The following is a 10,397-nucleotide window of genomic DNA, read 5'->3' on the forward strand; positions in this document are numbered from 1 at the left end:
GGTGCCATGTCCGCCCTCAGTAAAGCGCACAGCCAGCGGCAGCTGGTACCAATGGCAACTTCAGCTCTGGCCACCCACTTCCCAGAGCAGGTATATGGAGGATCCTTGTCTCAAGAGATTCCAGGCTCAGGAAGGCTGCCTGCTGTAGCTGGGTCCCTGCAGACTTGGCTTTTAGATTCCCACTGGGCCCTGTGTCCCTCACTCAGTCCACACACATCCTCTATGTCTTGCTATTTTTTTATTTTTATTATTAAATCACATACAACTCAGGGCGTCAGGCCCCACCAACTTCATTAGAACCTGGGAAACAGGAATCAAAGGCTGGACAGTCTCCCCGTCTTTTTATGACAGGAACAAAAACATCAGACGTTACCCCAAGGAAATGGGGGTACAAAAGGCAAGAGAAGGGACTAGGAGAATGACGCCACCCTGAGGTCATGAGGGTGTGGGGCTGGGCTTATGGTCTGAGCGCCTCTGTCCCCAGATTCAGGTTGGAGTCTTTATGTTGAAGGCTTTGGAGGTGATCAGGTCATGGGGTAGAACTCTCATGAATGAGGCTAGTGCTCCTACCTAAGAGGCCCGGGGGAGCTTGTCTGTCTGTACTTTTCCCACATGAGTGTGTGGACAGAGTGTTTCTCTGAAACACTGGGTCTATGAGTGCCTTGATCTGAGCTTTGCTGTCCTCAGCACAGTTACAAACCAACTTCTGTTCTTAGCCACCTGGTCTAGGCTATTTTGTGATGGGAGCCAGATGGGCTAATTCTGAGAATCAGTGGACTCCTTTAGTCCTAGTCTCAGAGAACATAAAATGTCTCCTACTGTCATGAGCGACTTGGGGGTCCAAGCACATGGGAACAGAGGCTATGAGTGGACCCCACTACCTACCTGCAGATGGAGGTGTTGGGGGAGGCTGATGATGGAGAAGAGTACGGAAACGGAGTACAGCTAGGTAGCTGGGCCAAGTGCTGGAGAAAGGGATGGTGGCCCCTCTGGGCCAAGAGAAGCCAGGCAATAAAGCCGGGGTTAGGGCCTGTGGAGGGGTTCGTCACCCTACTTAACCTGTAAAAGGTGTGTGGCTCCCCCTGTTCTAAAGCTGCAATATGGAGTGCAGAGGTGAATGTTTTTTTCATCAGCCACGCCTGGCTGCAGCGCCCATGAATGGGTCTGCCATACCCATCCACACAGAAGAGGGCAGAATGGCCATTTCCTCCCTTGGCCAAGCTCCCACCTCCCTCCAAAGGCAGGCTGGGGTGTTCCTGATGTTAATAGCACCTGACTACTCTACCTGCCCTGGGTCCCAGAGTCACCCAACTCCCTTCAACCAGCCATAGCGGAGTCACAGCCCCTCTCCCTTGTGCGGAGGGCAAGACATTACTTTATCAATTCGGCCTCTGAAGGCTGCGGCTGGTCCCAACCCCAGAGGCGACGTGGAGGTAGACAGGGCCCCAAGAGGAGGCCGGAAGGGGTGCCCACTCCCGTAGAGTTTTCCCAAAACAGGCTGGGGCGGACAGGAGATTCGGCAGCTTTCTGACATTCCCAGGAAAGACCCTGGCTCCTCTTCGATTATATTCCAAGGAGGATGTAAACCATATTGCTCAGGGCCGCACCAGCTGGCTCCATGGGAAGCCTTCGGTGCTGTGAAGGCCCTACCTGGGCTCAGCCCCCCCGGGTCTCTGAAGGAGCTCACACCCCAACGGCACTCTTCTCGCCCTCTTTGGAGCTGGGGTCCTCCTGGGTCTTCTGCATCTCCCAGCCCCTGACCCAGGTATAGGCGGAGGAACCGCCCAGCACCATCAGGTTGCTGGTCCACCACAGGAAGCTCTTAGTCTCCTCATAGTAGAGCACAGCCAGTACCGTCTGCGCGCAGGCCTTGGCTGTGCCTGACACGTTGTGGGTCAGGGGACTGGTGAACTTGATCTGCAGCCCCGTCACGTAGCCGATGGCAAAGCCAAACAGGCCACCCAGCGTCATCATCACCCAGAAGTGGGCACTGTCCAGGTGAGCAAAGCCAAGGAGGGCACGGAGCTCGCCCAGGAGTACCATCAGGGGCAAGAAGAGCACGCAGGCATTGACGTTGTTATAGAAGGTTAGGCGCCAGATACTGTTGTCCACCGCCGGCAGCACCTTCTTGGTATAGATGGCGTTGAGGGAAACGCAGAGGCTGGCCAGCACCCCGAAGACGGTGCCCACCAGGGACAGGGTGCCCTCAGCTCCCTCTTGGTCTATACCCAGCCAGAAGCCACCTGTAGCAGAGACAGAAGAGTGACAAGGTGAAGAGGGATGAGAACCGGAGGGGGAGGGACGAGATTCTGATACCGCAGTTCAGACTGTTCTGGGGCCCTTATCACCAGCACATCCAGCGTTTAATCTCCCACACCAAACAAGGGCTGAGGGAGTAGAGGCCAGAATGAGAGCCTGCCTCTCCCCTGCCCCTCCCCCAGCCACAGTCTGGCAGAGGGGGAAGGTGTAAGGACAGTGTGGCCCAGTGACCTCTCTAATTACAATTGTAGTCACTGTAATGCGGGCTAGGACATGGCCTGCAGGGGGACGTTCTACAGGAGGAGGGCCAGTTGGTGGCTAAAGTGACCCTGGGCAAGCGACAGGACTCTTGGCTTCGGCTCCCTCAGGGTGAGCATGAGGTCAGAGCTGCTCCTGGCCTATGTTGCTTGCACAGTCCCTCGGGGACTCTGTTCAAAGAGCCTGCATGGCTCCCCAGGCCACAGCACTGGGCTTCCCACGTCTGGCCAGCACTTCCTCTGTGACTCGATGGCCTCAAGCCACCTTCTCAGCTCCCCACTTCTCACTACAGAGCGCTACAGAGTGTCTGCAGCCAAAACGCTAGTCTTTCCAGGGATTCTATCATTCTTCAAGGCCAAAGCTGGCCCCTCAGGGGAATCCCTTCTAGACCCACCAAGTACCCAGGCCTCTTCCCAGTTTCCTGCTTCCTGCCCTTTAACACAACGCTCTTTGCCTGCCCCTGGCTGGTAGGTGCCTGCCCTGCCGGTAGGTGCCTGCCCATGGCCACACTCTGGTCTCTTTATTTAGATCCTGCATTCTCACAAGGCAGAGGCTTACTGCTTCCATAAGGATCAGCACATAGAATAGCAGGATCAGCACAGGCATCAGAGAGATCTGGACTCTGACTGCTCTGTGATTTTGAAGCTGAGCTACCTGGGAGAAGTTACTTAACCTCTCTGAGTTACAGTTTCCTTCATCTATAAAAATTGGGGCCATGTTCTTGCTCCCATGTCAACCAATCTACTCTTTGTCTTGTAACTAAAATGATCTTCCTCCGTGGCTCCCCATTGTCCCCAGGAAAGACTGCTCGGTCTACTGTGTGTGTCCAGTCTGTACTACTTGGGCAGCCTCGTGTCAGCAAGGACTTCTCAGTAAGTCTGCTTGGATTGTTCCTCCTGCTCCCTACTCCCTCTAGACCCCACAGCCCTTATCAGAGACAGGCCCTCCCTCACAGACGGCAGGGAGGGGAGATGAAACAGACGGGGCCAGTTCTGGGGACAACAGGTTCCACTTGTCCGTGCCACGCAGGCAGGCTGCCATGGCTCTCAGCCGCCTCACTATCAGCTACTGGTTACTCTGGTTACTTCCTGCATGTAAATCCCCCACTAGGAGGCCCGTCCCCTCTAACCCTGGCAGGGCTGGTAAACTGAAGGAGGATCCCAGGGTACCCCATAGGACAAAGCAGGAGTAAGGAGCACCAGTTCTCTTAGGGATGTATGTGGGGGGCAGGTGGGCGTCCCCCAGTGCTGACAGCTTTCCACCTGCCCTCTCTGGCCCAGACCCCTTACTGCTGGATTCAGGAGCTGCTCAATCAGCGGAACATTTCTAGGGCAGATGTATGCTTCAGCCTGTCCCCACATCCAGAGCTCCCAGCCTGGGCCCTTGAGACACCAGAGAAGACTAAGTAGGCCAAACAAGACAGACTAATGAACCTGGGCAGGTACAAATGAAGGTCACATTTCCGCCTGAGGGAACAGATGCCCTGGTCTCTGTAACCCAGCAGTCACTTAATTCAACACCCGCCAGGCATGTTGCCTAACACGTGCTGTCCAAGCCAAGAGCCCCGAGCTACATATGACTACTGGGCACTGCAAAGATGGTCACGGAATCAGGTTCTAGCTCCTGTAGCTGAGGAGCTAGGTGTTTAAAAGTTCGTCTGACTTTAATTTAAGCACGTCTGGCCTGTAGTTATTGTGTCCGATTGCTGACTTCCAATGGGCTGGATCAAAGCAGACTGGCTTGAGACCCAGGCCAGGGAGTGTGGCCAATCTGGGATGGCATCCCAGACTATCTTAATTGTGGGGCCCTGACAAGTAGCCTAGCCTCTGTGAGTTTCCATTTCCTCAACTGTATGGAGAGGACCACAGGGATGCCACCACCCAGAGGGCTTCTGGGTAAAAGAGGATGCTGCGTGTTTAATGATCAGCACAACACTCACGTCTGGAAAGAGAGTTAGAGCCTCTTAAAGCATGCATACAGGACCAATGAAATGGCTCAGCAGGTAAAGGTGCTTGTGCCAATCCCGATGATCTGAGTTCAATCCCCAGGGCCCACGTGGTGGCAGAACGGGCGCCAGTTCTCAAGCTGTCCTCTGATCTCCATACTGTGGTGCGCCCTCACCCTCGACACACACACCAGAAAAAAGTAAGAGCAAATTTTTAAACATGTCTACCCACTATTTCAGATGTTACCTCAAGGTAGCAATGTCAGAGGGAGACAATGAGCTTATTAAAAGATGCTCTGTCCTCTTTAGAGAGAAACGGACAGACAATCAGGATCCTGGAGCTCTTGAGAAAAGAACAGTGGCATGGTGGCCAAAGTGTGATATGTTTAAATCCCAGCTATGTCAGTGATTAGCTGTGTGATGCTGGCGAAGTTACTGAGCCTCTCTGTGCCTTGGATTTCCCTCTGTAAAATGCAGACGCCCTGTCCCTTGTAATGGGGATTAGTTGAGTTAACATGGATCAAATACTTAGATCTGAGTGCCTGGCACATTTTAAGCAGGCAAGCAGGGACAGTTGTCTCTGCTGTAGCAGTTACTGTTAACATTGTTCTTTTCACCCTGGCTGGGTCCGTAACTTGTGAGTGACCATAAGGAAGTTATTTGTTCTCTACAGGACTCTTCCCACGACTCATGATGCAAGGGACCTGGGACAGATAAAGCAAAGGTACCTACAGTGTTTTCACCTTTACGGTAGGCTGCGCATCCTGCTCCCCCAGTTCCCGGGCCCCACTCACCAATGATGATGCCGCATGTGAGCAGGGCATAGAAGGAAGTGGTCTGTTTGAGCAGCAGGTAGGACAGAAGCACGTTGAACACGGTGGTGAGCGAGCGCCCCACGTTGTAGAAGGCCACCCCCACGTACTTGAGGCAGAGGTTATTGAAGCTTATCATGCCGATGAAGACCACCGACAGTGGTAGCACGCTGCGGGCGACCTTGAGGTCCAGGTGCAGAGCAGGGAAGTCAACGGTGCCAGGGCAGCAGGTGGCCAGGGTGCTGAGGCCTTTGCACAGCAGCGAGGTCACCAGGCACTGGTAGAAGGTGACGAAGATTGGGGTGTCCAGCTGCAGGGAGGGGCTGTCCAGCAGGTACTTGTTGAGGAATACCATGGAGATGGAGGTGACCCAGTAGAGGGAGACCACCAGTGCGATCTGCAGCGCCCGCAGCAGAAACGGCTTGTTCCTGCTGTCTGCATCGGCCTCCTCCGAGGCAACCGAGGCTCCAGTCAGCGCCATGCGCAGGATCCTGGACCGCTTCAGAGGGGCCCTGTTCATGGTGGCAGAAGAGCTGGGTCACCCCACGGCCAGAAGCATTCCCTGGGCTACAGGGTTCCAAACTGCTGGGGTCTGTGGGTGCAGGCTTCAGTTATCACATGGGGTGACCTAACGGTCCCCTCCTCCGTCTTGGATGAAGTTCTGCTTCCGGATTTGCCCAGATGCACCTCTCCACATCGCGCCCCCTCCCAGCGGAGGGGGTCATGAGACACAAGACCCAGGGAAAGGAGAAGGGGCCTAGCTAAGGGTGTGGGCCTTGACAACCACGGCCGGCTGGCGACAGGGGGCTGGTGCCTACTAGGGACGAGTCGCGGGGAGAAAAGAAGGGAGCGGGGCAGAAGGGCAGGGTGGAGGAGGAAAGAACAGGGCGCGGACCTCGTGGGAAACGGAGCACCGAGAGGGAGGCGTGGGCTACGTGGAGGGCGGGCTGCAGGAGCGCCCGGAAGCGCTCGCCCCGAGCCTAAGGGAGGGCGGGCTGCAGGGAGGTCACGGAGGCTCAGGGGGGTGGCCCGAGGAACACTGACAGAGGGAGGATGGCAGGCCCAAGGCCTCGCCGAGGCAGCGAGCTGAGTGCGAGTTCCGGCTCAGCTAGGCAGGTCGCGGGCCGCGTCCCGGCGGGGCGGGCCCAGCGCGCGTTTCCTGACACGCCTCCCGGGCGCCTTAAAGGGCCCGCTCTCCGGGCCTTTCGCCCTTCCCGTGGCCGCCGGGACACCCTCGCCAGCCCGGAGCGCGCCTGCACGTCTGCACCTGTGGCCATGGTCCTGCCCGCTTCTTCTGGGAACCTCCGGAGGCCAGGGCAGGGTTTGCAGGTGCTGGAGCCTCTCCCATTTCCTGGAAGGGCTCTGTCATTCTCCCCGCCACCCGCACTGTCTGTTCCCCTGGCCTCTTCAAACCGACCAGGACTTGGTCAGGTTGCATCTACACCATCTTCCCAGAAAAGAGAATACCATCCCTCCGCTTCTGGAGACCCCCACAACAGCCCTTTGCTCCCCTCCCCGTCCCCCGGAGCCCAGGCCATTCGGGAAGACCTTGTTGCAGTCCTCTCCTTTCTCCCTACCCCCATTTTCACCCCTTCCGAACCTAGTCAGGAGGACCGAGGTCACAGAGACCCCAGCAGCACTTCCAGAGACCGGAAGCCACATCACCTCCGCCTGATACAGTCATTTCTGGACTACCAGACCAGAGCCTCTCGATGCAGCAACCCGTATCCGGGATCCCTTCTCCTTCCAGAACGTACCGTCTGTCCGTCCGCCGGACCTGGCTCCGGTGCCCCTAGCGCGCGCTCCTGACTGGTGCAGGGACCTGGCGCTCACCCCCGCGGTGCCCTCGGGTGTACCTGGCAGCACTGCCCTGGGCTGCACCTGCGATGCTGCCCAAGCCGCGCCCCCAGTACAACTTCCTGCTCGCTGTCCCCAGCGCGCGCGCCACGTCGGGCTCCTCCGGGGCGAGGTGGGGCGGTGACCCCGGGAGCCCAGCCAGAAGGCCCTTTTCCTCTATCTAAGAACAACCCTGTCTCCCACTTTCCGCCCCAACCCTCCTGGGACTCCTCCGTCCCGTTACCGTCGCTGGCGCGTCCCTTGACAAAGCTGCATTCCTGGCTCTGCGGGTCCAAGCTGATGCTTCCAGAAGGGTGTGGGTGGGGGAATCGCTGAATGCTGCCACTACGGAGGAGGGTACCCCTCCCGGTCCCGCGTACCTGGCTTGAGTGGACCACCAGCTCCCGAGCTGGGAGGACCGACTTGTCTGTGCTTTCTTCCTAGCACCAATGTTGGGTGGGCAAGTTTGTCCCAAGCCAAGCTGGCTTCCTTGTGGAACTAGCTAAAGCAGTGGGTTCCAGTCTTACTGCTTGTGTGGCTTGACCATAAAGATGTCGTGTTTAAAATATTTCAAATACTGTGATAAAGGGCCTGTAATCCCAGCTGAGGCAGGAAGATCAACAGTTCAAGGCCTGTCTGGGCTACAGAGAAAATTAAAGGGCAGCCTGGGCCACTTAGTGAGACCTTGTCTCAAAATAAAAAGTGGGTGTGGGTACACACAGAGAGACACTGATAAAAGGTTGTGGCTGTAGTTCAGTGTTAGAGTGCTTGCCTGGCATACACAAGGTCCTGGGTTCAATTCCCAGTACAGCAAGGGAAAGGGGTGGGGGATCAGTACTGCTTGTCAAAATATAAACTTGAAACACATTTAGCTATAGATGTGCTGTTTTTTATGGACAGCTCTCTCTATGCTAGCATAGAGTGGTACAGGTGGCCTCTGTCCAGCCTGAAGAGACAAGTGCTACTTTAGGAAGAGGGAGGTTCCTGCAGTGTCTGAGAAGAAACTGTACAGGGGAGCAGAGGGGCAGCCCTGTGTGCCTCACCAGGGGCTGCATGCGATTTATTGTAACTAAGTAAGGGTATTAGGGGAAGCATTTGTGAGAACACTATCGTGTCCACAGAATTCTGCCTTTCAGGGGAGGCTTTTTTGTTTTGTTTTGTTTTTGTTTCAGGGGAGGCTTTTTAAGGTACAATTGTCAGGCCTGCAGCTGGGGAAGGGAGCACTCACAGAAAACATTGCTCAGGACTCTTATGTTCAGGTCACAGGAAGTTGGACTACAGGCATAATTTGTTCATCTTAGCAATCTCATTGGTAGCATTTTCCAGAAAGGAGCTTGTTACAGGTGGCCTAGATAATTATGTTGAATTTTTGAGTGTCAGCCAGAGAGAAATCAAACCAGCAGACTTGGGGGTGGTGGTGGAGCTCTTTCCCTGCTCATGAGTGTCCCCTCACTGGCCTTTCTCGGGAGCTTACATTCAGTCACCAGCACAACTGCAGGGGATTGAACAATTGGAAGAAATTGGCTATCAACCATTTGCCTTTTTTTTTGAGAGGACTATTCTGAGTCAGGCAAGCTGGTGTTGGTCTTCAAGAAAAACTGGTCTGTTTTGAGATTATGTTTGTTTACTTCCTTGAAGTTGTTTGATTATGCGGTATTCCGTGCAATTGGCCCTGTAATTAAACTCCAGCTGGTTCATCCTTGGTGAGTGCAAAGTCAATGAACTCAACCAGGAAATAGAAGTGTGAAGTTGCCGGTGTAGGTGGGCCATGGCTGTAGTTTCAGTGTTAGGGAGGTTTAGGCAGGAGAATGGTCAGTTTGAAGCCAGCCTGGGCTACATAGTGAGTCTCAGGCCAGCCTGCGATACATAGTGAGAAGTTGTCTCAAAAATGGAAAGCAACAGGACTAGAAAGGTGACTCGGTGGGGAAGGGTGCTTTCTCTGCAAGCATGAAGGTGTGAGTCCGGGTTCTCAGTCCGCACATGAGACACTGAGCACTGTGCATGTCTTTAATCACACCTTGGGAGGAGGGACACATAACAGTGGACCATCGACCTGTCATGTATCAGTTCATGTGTCTCGGGATCATTGGGGTGAACTCTCTGTCCCCAAAGCTTCAGGGCAGCATGGTCCCCACTGCTCGATGCAGCTCCCAACTCAAGGCTTAGTCTGTGCATTGCCTCGAATGAACCAGCTTTAAAGGGGCGTAAGATATGGGGGTTTACTGTAAGAGTTATAATGGGACCAGGAGAAGTCTGCCTTTTGCTGGTACTTGTGTCGGATACCACTACTGTTCTATCCAGGGGGGTTTGCAAGTTTTTCTGTAAAGGATCAGAGAGCAAACATTTTAAACTCTGGATACCAGATAGTCTCTTAACATGACTCAACACTGAGTATTGAGTAAACATTCAGTTTTAGTATTAGTAAACACTCAATAATTTTAGTATTGTAAACAAATGGGCACAGCTGCATTTCAATAAAACTTTATTTATCAAAAACAAATAGTGAGCCAGCTTTGGCTCACAGGCTACAGTTTTCTTCCTGTATTATTTTATTTCTCTTCCTTACTAATATTACCTATATTCTGTAAGCCAGTGTGCCCACCTAAACTACTTACTTCCGGATTTTTTTTTTTTTTTTTTGCAGCTAGAGGTGACCATGTGCTATACTTTTGGATAATAAGTAGTACTGTTGTCTTTGTTGCTTCCATTTCCTTTTTCATGCCTACAATGCAGAACTGAGGTCTGGAAGGGAAGCAGCTCTCTTGTGACCTCGAATTGAAGGACGATGGATCAGAGCATGGGGGAAATCATTGGCACTCAGCTTTTCCCTAAACCCTCCTTTGCTCTGAGCTGCCTTCAGCTTATTGTAGGAGATAAATAACTATCAGTTAAAACCACTGTGGGGCTGTTAGTCTTTGCTTTTTTCTAGCCAAACTGAGGCCTTATGGAAACAGTTCTCCTGGGTAGTTCTGGGCTGCTAACCACTTGTGTTGAAGGCCCCAGGAAAGGCTTGGGATTGGATAGTTGCTGGACCTGGGGCTACGATGCAGGCTGTTTAGTTACCAAAGAGCGGAGCAAATCCTCAGAGCTGCAAGTACTGCAGGACTCCAGAGGTGGGGCTGACATTCAAGGTCAGAGGCAGGGGAGCTGGGGTGAAGAGGGCCTGTCAGCAGAAGGAGTACCAGCTTGAAGAGCACAGCTTTCAGGCAAGCCTTGGAAAGATGCAGGGATGAGCAGAGAGCCAGCTCTTCATTTAGTCAGATTTCTAAGGCATCATCCTTATTTCC

General features: G+C 53.9%; 1 protein-coding gene across 2 annotated transcripts; it reads right to left on the minus strand.

The window, feature by feature from the left end:
* Positions 1-221: 221 nt before the first annotated feature.
* On the minus strand, positions 222-7,133 carry Slc35c1 (solute carrier family 35 member C1). 2 transcript variants are annotated; one of them, XM_028878981.2, is made up of 3 exons: positions 7,032-7,133; positions 5,257-5,786; positions 222-2,243 (listed from the first exon to the last, which is right to left on the minus strand). In XM_028878981.2, the coding sequence occupies exons 2-3, from the start codon at positions 5,753-5,755 to the stop codon at positions 1,684-1,686; spliced, it is 1,059 nt and encodes a 352-aa protein (XP_028734814.1). In that variant the 5' UTR covers positions 5,756-5,786; positions 7,032-7,133; the 3' UTR covers positions 222-1,683. The 2 variants fall into 2 exon arrangements, with proteins under 2 accessions (XP_028734814.1, XP_028734813.2); XM_028878980.2 differs by lacking the exon at positions 7,032-7,133 and having other exon boundaries at positions 5,257-6,460.
* Positions 7,134-10,397: the final 3,264 nt, after the last annotated feature.

Source organism: Peromyscus leucopus, chromosome 4 (assembly GCF_004664715.2).
Source record: "Peromyscus leucopus breed LL Stock chromosome 4, UCI_PerLeu_2.1, whole genome shotgun sequence".
Lineage (NCBI taxonomy): Eukaryota > Metazoa > Chordata > Mammalia > Rodentia > Cricetidae > Peromyscus > Peromyscus leucopus.